This window comes from Thunnus thynnus, chromosome 23, assembly GCF_963924715.1.
Source record: "Thunnus thynnus chromosome 23, fThuThy2.1, whole genome shotgun sequence".
Classification (NCBI taxonomy): Eukaryota; Metazoa; Chordata; class Actinopteri; order Scombriformes; family Scombridae; genus Thunnus; species Thunnus thynnus.
The window spans coordinates 19,661,221-19,680,324 of NC_089539.1; the positions used below are offsets into that span (position 1 = coordinate 19,661,221).

Consider the following 19,104-nt stretch of genomic DNA (forward strand, 5'->3'; position numbering starts at 1 on the left):
AGGAAAATAAATATCCTCAATCAAGTGACTACCACTAGCACACACACGCCCTCACAGTAGCCTGTTTCACATTCCTTTACTTATAATAGTGCGCGTTGAACCAAGTCTCCGTCATCGGCGCCTGGCTCGTCCCGCTGTGGTCTGTCTGCTTCCTTGTCCCAGCTGCACCTTTCACCCGGTGTATCCACACTGTTTCAACGAGTAGCCTCCGTCCTCAGGTTCCCACGACCAACTGCAACCTATTTTCTGTGGAGCGAACCCTCTCACATCCGTCGCTCCCCTGTGTCTCCAAGTTTCTCTGCTTCCCTTCCTTCTCCACCTCCTTTCACCTCTTACACTCAGCCAAAAATCAAGGAACTCAGTCCAGTCCGTCAATCCTGAGTGAAGGAGGGTGTGTCATCCAATCACTCACCGGTGTTCTCACTTAGTCCATCACTTGATCAATCAGAGTTCGATTCACTCAGTCCAAGTCAAAACACAATATCAGAAAATATAAAACCATATAAAAAAAGCAGGCAGGGCAACTCACTAAGACCAGATGCATATAATAAAAATAAGACATGCAAAATATAAGATCAAGTATGACTACAATTATGTCTCACTTTGACATATCCAATTCTCTTTATACATCTATGCATTTGACACCCAAAGCACACACCAGATGGTCATATAGATAGAAATAATCAAGGTACTGTTGTCAGTATGTGCCAATCCTGGAAGCAAATGGGTTAAAAGTTGCTTTTATGCACAGGGAAAGAGAACGTTGGTGTACCCTAATGAAATGACCAGCATCATTGTGGGTAGACGTATCAATTCATTAGAAGGACTGCAATTTTATCACTTTTGCTACCTGGATCAGTGAATGCTGGCTAGTGTATCTTGACTACTTCTGGTGTTAAAACACACATTCACATGCCCCTCATTCATTTCAATGAGAGTGCCATGCAAATAATGAAGAAAAAAATGCACTGTTATATGGTAAAAAGGATGAATTTTGCTGAACTTTTGCCATAATGCAATTCAACGGCATCCAGTAACAAATACTTTATACAATACAAATGATTGTGACTGTGATAACTTTCCATAGAAAATGCTGTATTTGTATTATTTACCGCTGTGCCGTGTTTTGGTGTCTGACAAGGCTTCATGTATTACTGCCCTCTGTGATTTTCTATAATGCAGTGCTTTTATTGGTCTGGACATGACCTTAAGGGTTGTTTAAACTGAGTGAAAAGCTCATATTGGAGCCGGTATGATTGCATAGATAGTCAATTGAATAATGCAATTGGTTTTCTCCAGGCGCAGGAATTGACATGAAGATATGTCAGTGCAACTTGAGTGAACAATTCATGCTTATTCAAAAAACATACAAGGACAAGAGTGAAATGTACATGGTCTGGAGAAAAGAACAGAACTGTCTGGTATTTTTTCTAAAAAAATTTTAGTGTCAAAACTGTATCACACACATACAAAGGCACTCTCACATGGGATCAGTGTATGTTGTTATCCAGCTAAAGTTAATATCTGTACTGTTGCTGCATTGTTTGTTTGTAGTGAACAAACAAGGACTACAAAAACCTTCCATTGGTCAAAACATAGCAAATGAAGTAAAAATTCACTTCACACTCTGTGTGTAATAACAAGTGCCTGATCACACTCTCCTATGTAGTGGCCAGAAGTCTCCTACACACACGCACACACACTGTCAATTCATACAGTTTAATTCTGTCTCACATACTCTACTAGGTTTTGTTTGTGCTGCTTTCCTCTTCTAGTGTTGCATGATGCAGACTTTGTAAGTGGTTTCTCAACTTGCTGTTAAGACAATAATAAAAATAACTTCTCAGTTTTCCTGGAGGTGAGAGCAAGAAATGTTATACAACGAGTTTAAGTGCTTCAGAACACTAAGCAGCATGAAATAAAATAGTAGAAAGAGAACATTTCTCGTCAGCTTTTTCCTCAAATGCAAAACACTGTTTCATTTTAAAGACATTACTAAAGGTGATTTTTACAAGTGGGATAAAATGTAATTGAGCTGGTTAAGTAATGTAGTCCTTGTCTTTCTTGGCTGGCAACACACTGGCTCATACAATCACGACTAACACTTTTACTAAAGCAGATAATACATGTTAGATAACCACTCCATTGAGTGATGCATGGCCTTGAGTTGGTGAATGCTTTTAAGACCTTTAAGATGAAATAAAAAAAGCTTGTCAAATAGCCTGCATCTGTTTGATGGTGATGCATGTAGAGAACATTTTGATCTCTTGTGCAGCGTGACATGGAGCACAACTTCCTTTTGATCCCCAATATTGGACAGAAACAGACAAAAGGGGGATGTTGCATTAGTTTCCCTGGCAATGAAAGCTTCCCACTCTCTGATAACTAAACCCATATTTAGAGTGGAGTTGTATCTTTAGCAGAGGCTAATAGCTCCACGTGGTGATGCATGTAATTAAGGCTTTGTCATTTCCTGAAAGCTTATTTGTGCTGGGTATTTAACACCACTGCTCTATGAAGACTTAGGAGGAGATTGGACTGGTTTCGTATCTACCGTCAACAATGCACCTGCAGGATTAGTCATTATTTGGGGGAAATGATCCATCCCAGTTTCAAATTGTCAACATGGATATTAAATGAAGACTAGGGCTACTTTCAAATCCTGCTCTTTGAAGAGATATCTTGTTTTGAATAAAGATCTTTAATTAGCCATCACTGGCTTATCAAAGAGCCTCAGTAATGCCAATATGATAAAACTTAATTTTCTCCCGCCTGTCCTGTTCTGTTCTTAAATATTAATTAAGATCAAGTCATGTGAGATCAAATCTGATTGGTGTTACGGATACTTGCATTTACCACATTTCCCAGACACTGACACTTCACAGCTAAAGATATCTGTGTGCTCAGACAGATTTGCTTTATCAAGTTTGATTTTCCATGGTGCATTGGATACAGAGGGTCAAAGGTCAACCCATTAATGGCGAGGTAGTGAGGGCTAGTTCTATTCTAAGAACAATTACAGTTAAAGGGGTAAATGGACAGACAGTTATGTAATGCCATCACCCATTACAGGCTAACGGTCGTTTTTATGGCCTTCGGTGTCTCCATTAAAATAATTCATGGCTCTCTGGCACGTGGCCGTGCCTAGAGTGCATCTGGTAGGAGCTGGATTACACAATTCAATATTAAATTTATGGCGTGAAAGATTTCAAGCAAATGTGTAAATTATATATGATTATAGTATTAGATACAATACAAATGGTTCCCTTTTGCAGACATGAAAAGCATGAATATAGCACAGGCACAAGCTAATTTTCAATTCAATGCCTCTGACAGATGAGGCATTCTGTAATACTATCTTGATAGGTCATCTTCATGGAGTGAATGTAAACCCCCGGCACCTCCCTGGAACATCTGTTCAGAGTCAGACGTAGCCTTGTGGTTGCTTAATGATTTCTCTGTCTGGCAGAGTATCAGGAACTCGTCTTCAACCTTACACTGATCTGACATTAACAGTCCTCTCCTGTCTTGGTGTGGAGGGTGAATAATGCATATGAGTCGAGAGGCAGGGTTTTGCCTGGAGGTCATTTTATTGAGGGATCAAAGACAGAAACTGTTATTTGATCTTATTTGATCTCATCAGGTGTTTAAATATGTTTATCTGTGATTAAATTTTGATCAAATAGCTAATTGAAGAGTTTGAGGTCAGATAAATAATAATAATAATAATAATAATAATAATAATAATACATTGAATATGTACCGCACTTTTCCTAGTGAAACTCAAAGTGCTACAGTATTAATAACAGAACACACAACATGAAGAAAATAGTAATGAGAGTTAAGATGAAAAAGCCTACGTTTTTAGGCATTTTTAAAAGAGTCTAGGGTCTGTGCTGCCCTCAGATGGTTAGGAAGGCTGTTCCACAGGTGTGGTGCAGCAGAGCAGAAGGCTCGATCCCCCATGGTGCGGAGCTTAGTACTGGGGGCCTGGAGGAGCAAGCTGTTGGCAGATCTGAGGGCGCAGGTGGAGGTTTGTGGTATGATCAGTTCCTGTAGGTGGGGAGGCACATGTCCGTTGATGGATTTGTATGTGAATAACAGGACGTTGTAGTCAATCTTGAAAGAGACAGGGAGCCAGTGCAATGAAAACAGAATTGATATTATATGTTCATGTTTTCACACTCTCCTAGCAGCGCTGTTCTGAATGTACTGGAGCTTCTGAATGCTCCTGCCAGGCATTCCTGTGAAGAGTACATTGCAGTAGTAAAGACATGGACAAGTTTCTCTGCATCTGACAGAGTTAGAGAGGGGCGGAGTTTAGAGATGTTTTTGAGATGGTAGAAATAGGTTTTGCATAGATGTATGGTATATGGTTATATGGTTATATGGTCATCAAAAGTCAGCTGAGGGTCAAACCTAACACCCAGATTAGTGACTGAGGTAGAACGGGGGATGTCCTGGCCATCAAAGGTGAGATGAGGTATGGAGGATGACTGAATCTGGTGTGGGTTGCCAGTAAGGTGCGCTTCAGTTTTGCTGCTGTTTAACTGGAGGAAATTTGTTCTCATCCAGGCCTTTATCTTCTTAAGACAGGTGCTGAGGTGTGACATGGGTGCAGAAGGGCTTTGGGCAGTTTTGATGTACAGCTGGGTATCATCAGCATAGCAATGAAAAGACATTCCATGTCTGTTGATAACACATCCAAGGGGGAGCATGTAGAGGGTAAACAGGATGGGGCCGAGAACCAGTCCTTGTGGAACACCACAGGGACATCAGTTGCCATCAGCAGGTCATTCACAACCCTGGGTAGAACTATTTGAGTTTTATTTGAAATTTTTCAAATAGGTTGTTGTGTTTAAGTTGGTCCTGAGGTTCAGAAGCAACCACCTTCTCTAACACCTTGGACAGGAAAGGGAGGTTTGACAGTTTGGGTGATCGGGGGGCTGAGAATGGGGATGTATGATTTGAGCAGAGCTGTGGGAATGGGGTCCCGGGCACAAGTACAGGGTTTTATTTTCTTGAGGATTTCCTCAATGTGGCTCTGCCTGACACCAATAAAATGGAGTAGAGATGGTGAGCTCCCAGACAGTGGATCGATGATAGTAGGAGGCAGAGAGAAAGAGCTGGACATCAGAGAGCGGATGTTGTTGACCTTGGCTCTGAAAAAGTCAATGAAGCTGTTACATTGCTCCACTGTAGCCTCAGTTGCTGATGATTGTGGTTTCAGGAGATGATTTACGGTGGAAAAAAGATGCTTAGGATTGTTATTAATTAGGTTGGAGTAGAACTGTGAAAGAGCATCTTTAAGGGACTTTGAGAAGGTCCTTTGATGTTCTCTGAAGGCCAGTTTATGGACAGTGAGCCCGGAGCATCTAAAGCATCATTCCAGGACACATCCAGTTGTTTTTATTTTCTGCATGAGTAAACCAGGGAGCAGAGCATGAAAAAATTACCTCATGCGTCTTGACAGAGGCATGAAAATCAAAGACATGGCTCAGAGATGTATTGTAGAGCTCCACTAGTTCATCCACTGATGCAAGTGATGTGCTGGAGGTCAATAGTCATGATGGCTGGGTCAATGCTTTTCCAGTTGTGAAAAAGCATTTGTCATTCTGGTTGCAGATTTGTCCAATTTTGATTTCCTGTAATCTTACGAATAAATAATTAATAAGCATCTTGTCAATTACTTTTCAGCATAACCTGCTCAACCATTTAAAATACCAAGAGGACAAAACTGAAAGCGTCTGAAGCTGCATAGTGTCAAGTGCTCCTGCTGGAACCAGCCATGACCATCACTAACAGAGAGGAGATGAAAGGTTGCAAAGCTTGCTTTATGAAGCATTAGACAGAGGCGACATGGAGGGGAAACGTATTGAGCGGCTATAAATAGACGTTTTACCCCATGGGTAAGAGCACAGGAATCCTCTCTCATTACTCTTGCTCCTTCAATTGATTTGTCTTGACAGAAACATCCAACTCATGAATAACCATGATGTGGACTCATATTTAGAAGTGAAACTTTTTAACCTTAAATGTGTGAATGTTTTAAATGTCGCAATCAGAGTAGTTGTGCGGCAAGCTTTTAAATGTCAATATAGCCAATCACAGAGTGCGCTTATTTTCATTAACCTGCATTTATATCCTGTTTGTGTCATCCGTACTGAAGTTGCAGTGTAAAAATTAAAAGATGTGTGTTTTAGGTGGGGGGAGATGTACCAGTTTCTGTAAGAGTTAAATAAACAGAATTTGACATGTTAATTTGTGAGCTTTAGAGGTGCTAGTGGGTAGATTTTTTTCCCTTTAGACAGAGCAGCTAGCCTTACCCCTGCTTCCAGTTTTAATGAATGTTCAAATGCACAAAGACTGTTTTTCCCCCATCATACACAAATGTCTTTATTTCACCACCAAAAGGTTTTTTTATCTGTATTATAAGAAAATTAATATTAATGAGCGTTCTCACACTGCCTAAGATAAAGACTCAAGCTTTATAAGGCCCTCTGAAGATTTTCTCTCCTGTGAAATCGTCCCTGCTGCTGTTTGCTTCTGATACTCTCTTGTATTTAGCACTGTTTTAAAATTAGTCTGAGGATGGTAATTAAGACATTGTAAGTGCCACCGAGATGGGAAACGAGGTTTCAATGTGGCTCCAACAGGTGTGAGCAGCGGTATTATCATCACTGCCATCAAAGTGTCCGGAAGACGTGGTAATAATAGGTTGGGAGAAGAAGGTTCTGTGCGATCAGGCCACTCCAGTTGCTCTGCTGATTTACATGGTGAGCAGAGGTGGAGGAGTCGGCATGAATCACTCAAGAGACAGAGAGGACACCGCGGAGGACGTGAGCCTGAATCTAAATGCAGCCGTTTATCAGATGCTGCTCATTCCGTCAGTATGGCTCATCCAGCAGTAAGGCGATTCATAACCGGTGACACATCCAATGTCCAAATGAAACAGGTGGGCTATGCTGTACAGGGAAACATTTGCCAGCAGAACACATAAATACAGATAGAGACGTCAGATCTCTTCCACGTTTACAGGCACAAACAATGAATACATTCTGACACAGAAATGTTGTCTTCAGGGATTCTATTCTTCACACTTAATCAGTCGTATGCGCACAAAACCAACTTGCATGACATTTTAGACACAGTCCCTAATACCACACCAATGCTGGTGGTTCTGTGAGGCAATAATACTCACTGTAAAGACAACTACTTTGTAAGATGGCCTAAATTTGGGGTTTAGGGTTCATAATGACAACATTAACATGTTGACCATGTTCACAATCTTAATTTAACGTGCATGCTAACATTTGCCGGTCATAAACCAAAGTATTGTGCAAATGGAAATTTTGACCTGATGATGGCGCTAGATGAAAAGTCAGGGGACCAGCAAAGTTTTTACAATACATCATCTGGGAATGTCTGTGCCACATTTTGTGCCAATCCATCTAGCTGCTGTCAAAATATTGTAAATATCTGTACAAGATTTCATGGCAATCCATCTAGTAATTGTTGATATTTCACTTAATAATCAATTCATTGTTTTATTTTAAAGAAAAAATGCAAAAGATTTGCTGTTTCCAACTTCTCAAATGTGATGATTTAATGCTTTTCTTTGTTATATTTGAAAGTAAACTGAATATCTTTTGATTTTGGACTGTTGGTTGGACAAAACAAGAAGACGTCACCTTTGACTGGGAAGTTGTAATGGCAAATTTTCACTATTTTCTTCTTTTATTTTATAGATCAAATAATTAATCGATTAAATGAGAAAATAATTGTTAGTTGTAGCCCCAATGGAATAATCACTGGAGTTGGAAATCAACATTATATTCACACAATTCCAACCTGTGAAATCACTCAATTCCCATATTAGAGCCATATCACCTCTACAACAGGACCAAAACTCTTCAGACTTTTGTACAATTAAACAAGACTGACACTCACAAAGTATAAGTAGAAGAAGTAGAATTACTCTAAACATTGACAGAGGGATGTTGCCATATGTATGGTATTTTTACTTTGATTTGTTTGACTAATCAAAAGCCACTGTTTGGCATCAAGGCAAAAGAGTTGCTTGTCCTGTCATAGATCTAACATTGACACAATGTTAACACTGTCTTACAACTCTATAAAGACTCTGGCATGGTGTTGAGTTTGACACACAGTCATTCTTAGAGCTCTTTGAAACCCACCATAAACAACATGGTATTTCCCAAACCAGCGTCTTAGTCTGAAGCCTGTGCTAACAGCAGTAAACAGATGTCTGATGTCAGCATTGTATTTGAGCTGCATTTCCATGAATGAACAGCCTGAGCTCTTACATTTAAATGGTGAGTCATAGTTTGACCTGCGTCCTTACAATGTGCCTGTGGGCGGCTGGGTGGCACCGCTAGGAAGCTGTTAGGTAACGGCATGGCTTTATATTTATGGTGTTTCCCTGTCACCCAGGAACGACACACACACTCAAAATGACTCACTTACTGGCTCTGTTTACTTTACATGACTATACCATCTTACAGTCCAATACATTTCCCACACATCAAATGAGAAAAAGTGAGAATGAGTGCTATTATCAAACACAAACAGGAAGATGATCTAAGAGCATCAGCTTTCTTTATTGAAAAAGGTGATATGGCATCACTGCCATCTAGTCTTGGGTTTGATGAGCATATAAAGACGTTTGAGTGCAGTTAAAGTTAAACTGCTTCACCAGCTTTTTGACATGATGAAACTGCATCAACCTGCCCCTTGGTTTGATGCCACAAAAATAATGAAATTCAGCATGTAGCTGTTCTTTTTTTTTGGGTCTTAATCAGGTTTGTAATCAGGAGAGGTTATCCCCATTGGTAGCACAGAAGCATGCCTACAGCTTGGTGAAACTAAAATTAGGACTGAAAGGGAGAAGATTCGCCATCGTGGAAGAAATCCAGGAAGAAATGCAGAAGATTCCAGAGATGGTGACAAAAGATAACTAAAGGAAATGTCTCCAGGAATGGGAAAAGTGTATCACATCTCAGAGAGAGTACTTTGAAGGGGATCAGAAAGGTACTACTGAAAGATTTAAAGACTTGTATAAGAAAAGAATTCTGACACACAAAATTCAGTTCATTTTTTGGATTTTTCTCCTATCTTTTCTTCTCTCTTGTGAAATACTGTAGTGAAATCCAGGCCCATACCAAAGACTCAAATGAAACGCTGAGAGGGGAAAATCTCTCTTAGATTGAACTGCTCACAACTTATCCCGTCGACATGCAACCTATGACTAGTGGTTGGTTACAGGGAGATATTGCTTCATGTTAAAGGGTCTCAAGTAAAAGAGTTTGGGAGCCACTGATTTAAACAGTAGCTAACACTTCACATTGTGTAAAAAGGGGCAACAAGAGATATTATTTCCTGAGAAGACTGAATGTTTTGAATGTAAACAGGAAAATGACTGCAAGGTTTAATAAGATTTTCTCTGAATCAGTACAGAACAGAGAGAGCTTGCCAAAAAGCACTGAAGCAACAGGTGCTATGCAAAGCCAGGTGCATTATATCAGTCAAAATTGCTCATTAAAGGAGCTGAAATTTTTAATTGAGAGGAAAACTTTAGCTGCTTAGAATAAAAAGCAACAAATATAAAAACCTGGTGCTGTTACATTTCTATATTTGCAAAGCTGCTAATTTGGGTGTTTTTGCTCTTCTGCTTCGAAATCTTTAGATTTTTATGGTAGCTGATTGTTTGTATAATTTGTATGTTATGTATTTATGTATGTATTTATGTATGATGATGTATGTGAAGAGAAGGGGTGGAACCAACGACACATTAGTGGAGCTTAGTGGAGCTCTGGAAAACCAAAACAACCTTTGGTGAAAACAAAAGTCACCAGTGCTCTTCAGAGACATACAGTACAGTACTCATATGAATTTGTCATAAAAACAGAAAATTGCACATTTTTAATTAAGTCGCAACAGTGAGCAGAGCACAGAGACGATTTTCAGATTAAGCTGAACCTCCAGTTAAGGGGGGCTGGCTGAGTATCACAGCAATTAAAGCTCCACTGTTACTATTCTCATCTACACTAATAAAAGACTGATAGCTACATTCCAGCACAGACAGACACTAAAGCTATGTACTTATGAACTCACTCTCCGAGGGTCGCAATGAGGTGCTGATAGGATGCATGGCCACATCAAATCTTTATATGGCCAGAGGGATCGGAGCTTGAAAACTTGGAGGATGCTGAAGAGGTGCAGAGATTAATGCCCTGTCGGATAGGCTAAATCTCCTTTATACCTCTGGCTGCTACCAACTCCCACCTCAATTTGGAGGAGGCTGGAGATAAGCCCAAATGGCACTGTCTCCAGGGCAGGCTAATTTATCCACAGGCTAAAGGCATCCTGAGAGCTGGAGCTCAAGCATTGCTCTGTGCTGCTTTCCCAATTGGCATCCTGTGTGCATGTGTGTGTTTATAATATGACAACACAAAAGTCTGTTTACCATTAGGAAAAATGCAAACCACCTACAAGAGAGAACTTCAAACTTCAAACCAAATATAGACATTAAAGTATCCATGAAATTTTCTTATATATTATGAGTTTATTATGAGTTCTAGTGGTGAGGTTGCAGATTGCAACAAACTGAATACCCCTCCCCTCAACCTCCCCTTCTGAGTGTGTAGGAGAAACTACGGTGGACACAAAACTCGCAAAAAATGTGAAAGGTCCTCTCTAGAGTCAGTGTTTGGTTTGTCCATTCTGGGTTACTGTAGAAACGTGGCGGTGCAACATGGTGGCCTCCGTGGAAAAGGACCTGCCCCCTGTGTAGATATAAAGGGCTCATTCTAAGGTAACAAAAACACAATGATTATTTTCAGGTGATTATACACTAATTAAAACATACTAATGAATACTAAATTCCATTTCTGCCAAGTCCATTCCTCTAGATGCCACTAAATTCTACACACTGGACTTTTAAGACACACAAAATTATTCTGCTTGGAAGAATAATGTGTCTGATATGTTTTTTCCATAAAAAAAAGCATAATTAGCATGTTAAAACCCTTAAAATGGCATTGACTCCTAGTCCCTCATTAAAATCTATAATCTATTGATATGCAAATGTATTCACTTCAAAAGTGTAACTGCTGGACACAAGATGTCTCCTACTTCACTGTAAAGGTCCTTGTCAGTGTTTGTGTGCTGGCGGCTTCAAATTTCCACATTACACTTTTCTAAGTTAACTAACAGACCGGGGTTGGCTTCAGAGCTAATTGTCAAAAATCATGCTCGTAGGCTCGCCCCTAACAATAAGATTTTCAACGAGCACAGAGAAACTTTCCACTTTCAGCAGATGAATGTGAAAACAGCCTTCAGGTGTCAAACTCTGCACAAGTGGAACTCAAACATTCAACTGTAGGAACAAGAAGAAAACCACATTTTTGAGTGGAGGGAGACTATCAAAAGTAAAATTCTCATTATGAAGAATGACCCTTTAAGGAGTGTTATATTATTAAATATATGGTACAGTATTAATTGAGATTTTGTATCATTGCTACATCAACATTACAGCAACATTTTTCAGTGTGAGGATTTGCTGCTTTTCTCTGTTTTATATTTTTGTAAACTGAATATCTTTTGGGTTCTGGACTGTTGGTGGAAGAAAACAAGACATTTGAAGACGTCACCTTGGACTCTGAGAAGCTGTAATGGACGTTTTTCACTGTAGTCTAAAGAACCTAATATTCAATAGATCTCAGGATAGTGAAAACATTTTTGAATTTCACGCTGTGCAACAATCACATCTATTTATGTGCAATATTTCATACTACTCCAGTATATACTACACCTATTTTAATTGATACACCTTACCATTTTATATAAATGTATTTATTTATTTTAGGACTTGTGTAATTGTGTGAGACTATGTTGTACTGTGTTTTTTAATGCACCAACCAAATTTTGTTGTATCTACAATGACAATAAAGGCTTTCTGTTCTATTTCTTAGTTTAATCTTTGACTTTGCCTCATTCTTTGCACATTATATGTTTTTTTAATGTAAAATCGTGACCACAGTTGTCAGATAACTATAGTGGAGTAAAAAGTATTTGCCTTAATTGAGTAAGATTGAGAGTATTTCCACCATCCTATCAGAGATTTGCAGTTTTCTGTGGTTACATTTAAGAGCAAATATCTTTATGGATTATTGATGTTGTGAATACATAATACCTTTCTTCCTCAGAGAATTTCTATGTCTTAGTTTGTAGTTTGCGGACTAATCGACTCAATACTAATGAGTGAACAAATTCAAAACAACATCAGGCTGCCTGTCTGAATAAAAGCATTTATGGCATGAAAGCTGAAATAATGTGACAAGTAATCTTTGTTGCTTTATGTTTTTTTAATTTCAGCAAGGAACTGATCTGTCTTTGGTTTCACTGAATGTTAAAAGGTTATTTGCAGCAAAACAAGATAAAACAGAAATGTTATAAATGGAAAAGTACACAGGCGTTTGCTGCTGTATCACAAAGCAGGGGGATAAGTCTGAAAATGTGTTTTTATCTCTCGCAGTGCTAACCAACAGGCATAATCTCATTTAATTGTCATTAAAGAAAATTGTAAAAACAAAATAAAAGGAATCGTGAGTGACTGCATCACATAGACTGACAGCCTTTATGGTGGATACTGTGGAGTTAAATATACACACAGGCATACAGACAAACGGGAAATTTAGAGATTATGACTGTATCAACACAGCCAGCCAAGCCAGTATTATATTGTTCCTCCCTGAACACATTTACATGCAGGCAGCAGCCTTTGCCAGCTGCTGTTTATATTCTCAGATATTTATGTGAACTATTTTTGTAATTATGTCTCTGTTTGGCGAGAATCATCATAACCAATTTCAACCTTTTCAGGCAGAGTAAAAGCAGTGACTTGTTTCTATGGTTTAGCAACCTGTTTGATAGAAGAATAACCAAAGCCTTTTAAATGGCTTTCTGTTAACTTAACCAGGTTGTTCTAACAATGTTGTCAAAGCTTTTTGGGGGTAAAAATTTGGGAAATTTGCTTATTTGCTTTCTTGCTAAGAGTTTATATAACATTTTCTGTAAAGTTCAAAAAGAAAAACTTCTGAAATTTAGCCATTAGTACAGTACATTTGTACAGTCCATAATGGAGTAATAATGGTGATCATAATAGCCTCAACAATTCACATTAAATGAGTGTGGTGTTATTTGTAGGCACCATGTGGATTAGGCTTCAAGGAAATTTTGGGAAATGCGAGTTAGATGATATTACTCTCAATATGAAGCTACAGCCACCAGCTGGTTAGCTTAGCTTAGCATCAAGACTGGTGGCAGGGGGGAACAGCTAGCCTGGTCCCAAAGGTTCAACAAAACTCACTATTTAACATGTCATTAGGGATGTGCAGAGAGCCCAGTATTTGTATTTGTATCTGTATTTGTTGAGGCAGCAAAATTATTTGTATTTGTATTTGTATTCGAATAAAAGTGGAAAGAAGCTTAAAAATCCTGTTTTTGTTTTTATTACACTTTTAATTTTAGAAAATTAAAGGGTTAAAATAAGTGTTTGTGAATAAACTACCTTACGAAGGAGGTCCCCACACCAGGTCTCGAACTGGAGTCTCCCAGATCATAGACGACTGCGCTGACTACTGAGCTAAAATTTTGCTCCTTGACTCATTGCAGGCAGACCTCTACCTATTTATACACCCATAACACAGAGAAAGCACACCATGTAACATGTAGAAGAACTTCAAGGGTGATTCTTGCTTTGCACTTTTCATTTATTGCCTATTTTTTACAACCTAACTTTGAGGAGAGGAGAAGGGGAACAACAGGTTATGGAGAGTCCCTTGGGACTTACCCCTGATAGATGTAACAGTGGAGCAGAGGAGAGATACTGAGATAACAACGTAACCGACCTGCGAACTGGTATTTGACATGGGTTTTTTTTTTTCTTCCCAAAAACAAATAATTTTTAAAATATTTGTATGAAACAAATATTCGTATAAAACCCACTATTTGTGCTTTGCCGAATAATGTATTTGTATTCAGGCACACCCCTACATGTCATATTTCATTTGTTTAGATGTGGTTTTACATGGGTTTAGATATGAGAGTGGTGTGGATATACTCATTTCATGAAAATAAAAATTTACAGTTTTTGTCCACCTGTGACACTCTTGCACCTCTAGCAAGGTGAATTTGCACCACAGCCATGATTGACACAAAGATCTATTTATAGTGTGTTTATATCTTTAGGTGCTTTAGGCTGTGATGAAAAAAGGACTTACAGCTAAATAGGAAAACGAGAGATGCCTGCTCCGAGCATTGATATGTAGTATCATATCATCACAACAAAACATCAGCTGACAGGACTCTAATCTTCTCCTTGTGCAATTTGTGTGTTATCATCCAGTAATCAAGAAGCTATGACATCTTTTTTTTTTTTAAAAAAAATACCATTATAGTCAGATATCTAGATGTGAAACAGTTAAATTGGCTAGATGTCTCACTCTGTTGGCAGATCTCTAATCCTGTTTGAAGGAAAACAAGATTTTAAAGGACATTTTTTGTGCTGCTGAAAGTACAAATATTTAAACACTGAGGCCAAAAAACATCCCTACAATGCCAAACAACAGATAACAGACCACTGAACAGCTAATTTAAATACAAATATCATAGTTCCTGTTCAGGGTTGAGAATGTGGCCCGGGTGCTGTCAATCATGAAGCACTTACATTATCCTCTAGTCTCTGCTGGGTAGTAATGAGCAGACAACGACCTCATGATGACCTTGCAGCTGCTGTTCCAGGTGCGTGCACACACACACACACACACACACATAGCCTTTCTGATATGAATAGATATGTTTCAAGTCTGTGTGCATCACCATGAAGTGCATGCTTCCTTTTAAACCTAAATTGGATCCATCCACTGTGATGGTTCGACAGAGCAGCGGGGAAGGGAGATAAACTGTATCACCACCGAGCAACCACTTGTCGTCCAATTTACTTCAGACTTTTGGGAACATTTTGTTCTTTAGGTGGCCGACTGATGCTCCGGTATGGTGTCGAGTCAGGCTTTTTTTTTTTACACCATCATCAATACAATCCCCACACCTTTAGGCTGAAGTGGCGGGGTGTATGCGCGAGTGGGCGTGTTGAAGCTGGAGAGGAGTGGGGGGGGTGTATTGAGACCTGATAGCATAGATGGCCTCTCCCAGTCTCTATGGTAACCTGCCGGCATACAGCCATGTCTGGGGGGGCTTTTAATGGCTTGTCACAGCCATGAGAGCAAAACAGCGGTAAGGCATTGACAGTCCAAGCCTGGGTGACAATCAAAAGCCGCAGGGAAGAGAAATGTTCCTGTACCTTGGTCTGACATATATTTTCACTGCAGTTCACTGAATAACTGTCGGTTAAGAGGTTGTTTTCCCCCTGCTGTGCATTGAAAAAGTCTGTCTGAACATGAAATGGATAACCTGTGTGCATTGACAAAGACAAGAAGTACTTTGGCAATTATTTAGTTACAAGTGTTACTTAAATGTTATGTTGGATATAAAGGCTTTCCTTGTAGTTTTAAAGTTAAACACAACCACATAACTGGTGTTTAAAAGCTTGTCTGTCTGAGTAAACTGTATTATTTAATGAGTAACAAAATATGTATTGCATATGTAAACATTTAGTTATGTAATGTACTTTTTCCAGCATTAAAAGCTACAAACTGGTATTCTAGTGCCATCTAGTGGACATGATGTGTTACTACTAAACACTTTCACATACATTTGACCTGAAATGGGATGATATTTTACTAACTGATGTTGTGGCAAATAATTCATTCATCATGTGGCAGCAGAAAGTGACAGGAAAGAGAGAAAAGGATGCATCACAGACTGCTTGCCCACCAGGCCTCTAAAATATATTTGAATCAGTCACATTAAGGTTTATATTGATGGATCTAAGATTATGATAATTTTAAAGCCACGTAGTTCTAATAAGAAGGTTTTATAAATGCAGTATAACTAAGAAATTAGAACTGGAGAGGATGTGAGGAAATAACGTGGAACTGGGAACTTCGTGATGTTACATTTTCTTCTATTAAATAAGCAGCAAATGTGTTTACTAGCTTCTCCTGTGATGCATCATTTGCTAAAGAATCCTGAATCTGTGAATGAAAATATTTATTTCTTCTGAATTATTTTGCAAAGTAATGCCAATATAATTTTTTTGCTCCATTCTTATGTACTGTATGTTTGTGTAGACATGTGAATAAAGTCTTTTACACTTTCTCAGGTAGGTTCTCAGGTTTTATGTCACTTTGGCCGATTCATTAGTCAATTTGTTCAACGAATCACGAAATTGTGGTCAAAATAAATTTGATAATGTTTTGCCTAAAATAAGCAAGATTGATCTGTTCATAACTTGCAAAAAAGGATTAGAAAAACTGAAAAGCCCTACAAAACATTTAATTTGTACTTTAATATTTTGAGGAGCTTATTGCAGACATCAAACACCCCTCTGTGAAGCTTCTTCCGCTGCTGGGCTTCACCTGTCAGTCAACTGTTGGGTCTTTTTGCTAAAAACACTGCAGGCCTGCACTGCTAGTCTTGAGCTTGAGAGACTAAATTAGCTGCCTAAAAAGTCAGCTGCACAACACCTGTTAGACTTAAGTTTCTTTCACACATTTAACACAACCCGGTCAACATAACCATAAACATAATCAATATTTGATTAAATGATGTCACTTGACTCTAAAAGCAATTAAAATGAGTTGATTTATTCCAAACACATTAAATTTCTCCCCCCCATTTGGCGACCTGAAACCTTTGTTGACAAAATTCTGAATATCTTTGGAAAATGTTTGCAGGCATTCAATAAACTCGTCAGCCTCAGCTTGTGAACAAACAGACTGGTAAATACCAGCATCTCAAAGTTAGAACAATCGCGGATAATACACGAAGTCTAATCTGATATAATATCTTATATAATACAAATTGGAAATACAAGCCAAATAGTCCAAAAACAACTTGGCTGTCCAGTTGGACCTGTGTCCTCACTTCCAGGAGCCAGACTTGCCCTTGGCCCCGCGGGTGGTCTTGGATGCTTTGGAGCCCCTCTGGTGGTCACTGACTCGGTTTCGGAGCACGTATATGTCGTACTTCTGCCTCTTGAGCTTTTCTGCCAGCTCAAACTTCTCAGCATGCAGCTGATGGAGCCACTTCCAGAGGTCTTGCGCCTTCTCCGCCAGCTTCTCCTGGTTCAGGTGGTCAATGTTGAGCGGCTTACGGCGCTCCATCAACGCCTTCTTCTTCTCTTCTCTGGCCGTTAGCTTCTTGCCCTTCTTCTGGTCAACCTTCTGCAGGTAGCCACCGAATGATTTGTTTGTGAATATCTTCTTCTTCTTGGCCTCCTCCTCAGCGCGCAGCTTTGCCGCCTCCTCCTCGCGCCTCGCCCTCTCCTCGGCCAGCCGTGATTGGCGCTCGCGCTCCTCCTCCGCACGGACGCGCTGCTGTTCTGCTCTATCAGATCGGCGGCGTTCGATGCGGTTACGCAGAGCGACCAGCTCTTCCTCTTCTTTCTGGCGGCTGGAGAAATGCAGCTCGATGAGGCTCTGGAGGTCGTTGAAATCCTTTTCTAGTCTCTTGCGATGGAGGTCATCAAAATCCACCTTCTCGCCATCTGGGAGCTTTGGAGGAGCAATATTTGGCACATAAGTTGTCTTATGTCGCGGTTTGGACTCTCCTTCATGCTCATTTTCCTCTGCAGGCTCTTCTTTTTTCTCTGCTTCATCATCTCTCTGCTCCTCTTCTTCTTCTTCAACCTCTTCCTCCTCATTCACCTCCTCTTCTTCTTCCTCCTCCTGCTCATACTCCTCCACAATTTCCTCAGTGTCTGACATGATGGTACTTTGGAGGCTTTCCAGGGAAGAGAAAGCAGGATGAACACCAAGACCAGCTGGTGTCTGGCACACAAGAGATGACTGGGGTCTTGGGTGTGCTGCTCGGGGGGTCTTTTAAAGGTTTGGCTTAACCATGTGACCGTAGGCTGATCAAAGTCTCCAGAGTGTGGGTCAGCAGAAGGGCGGGTTTTGAGACAGATGGAATAGTCTATTTTCTCCTTCAGCAAGTCTTGTCAGCCCCACACACCCCCACTTATCCCCTATAGACCCCCATGCTCCACTCTGACCCTGCAGCCCTCCTCATTCCTTTGTAAGGACAAGATGAGAGACTATTTCAGATGCACAACAGATGCACACATAGCATCATCCAGAACAAATACCATCCATAGTTTTAAAGGCCTACTGAGCCGCCGGCGCTGATAAGAGATAGAGCTGTGGAAGCAGAAACACAGAGGATGGATAGAGAAAACTAGTCCCCCCTAAACTATAGATCATCCAACCGACTTCTATGGACAGCCTATGGATCATCCATAGTGTGCGCAGTTTAGCAAACTTGCTAATCCATCATGATAGTTTAAAAGCCACCGTGGCAAAACATGCCGTGCTTAAGAACTTCCATTAACAAGGCAAATTGTAGTCTCTTTAGTACGTCAGAGAGCCAATGAGGATTTTAATGAGGGCAAGTTACAGCTGTCGCATTTTCGAAAATGAGCTATTACTTTGAATATCCTGCATGTGCCCTGTAGCACCAACAAACTAATGTTGCTTTTGAGTTAGGAAAAACTGAACTATATTTACATTCTATGTTTTCTTTCTCCTGCAAGTCAATGAACGCATATAGGCCATTTGATCTATCTATCTATCTAACTCCAGTGTTTCAGTTTTTATATCTGTAAAGCACTTTGTAATTATTATTATTATTGTTATAGCAGTCAGTCAATGTATTTTAATTATTGGTATTTGTGTATCAACTAGAGCTGCAACCAATAGTTATCAGTATAGATTAATCCGTTGATTATTTTCTCAATTAATTGATTAGATGTTTGGTCTAGTAAATGGAGAAAAATGTCGATCCCTGTTTCCCAAAGTCCAAGATGCAGACAGACTAAAATGTCTTGTTTTGTCAAATCATAGAATTTCAACAATTAATCAATTATCAAAGTTAGATAGTTGGCGATTAATTTTCTGGCGATCC

The 19,104-nt window shown here is 39.6% G+C and overlaps 1 protein-coding gene and 1 long non-coding RNA gene across 2 annotated transcripts in view; both read right to left on the reverse strand.

The window, feature by feature from the left end:
* LOC137176200 (uncharacterized) overlaps positions 1-19,104 on the reverse strand; it is an 84,709-nt gene that overhangs the window by 60,692 nt on the left and 4,913 nt on the right. The gene's annotated exons all lie outside the window — the stretch shown is intronic.
* On the reverse strand, positions 16,001-18,135 carry tnnt2c (troponin T2c, cardiac). Its single transcript, XM_067582152.1, has one exon. The coding sequence runs from the start codon at positions 17,907-17,909 to the stop codon at positions 17,064-17,066; it is 846 nt and encodes a 281-aa protein (XP_067438253.1). The 5' UTR covers positions 17,910-18,135; the 3' UTR covers positions 16,001-17,063.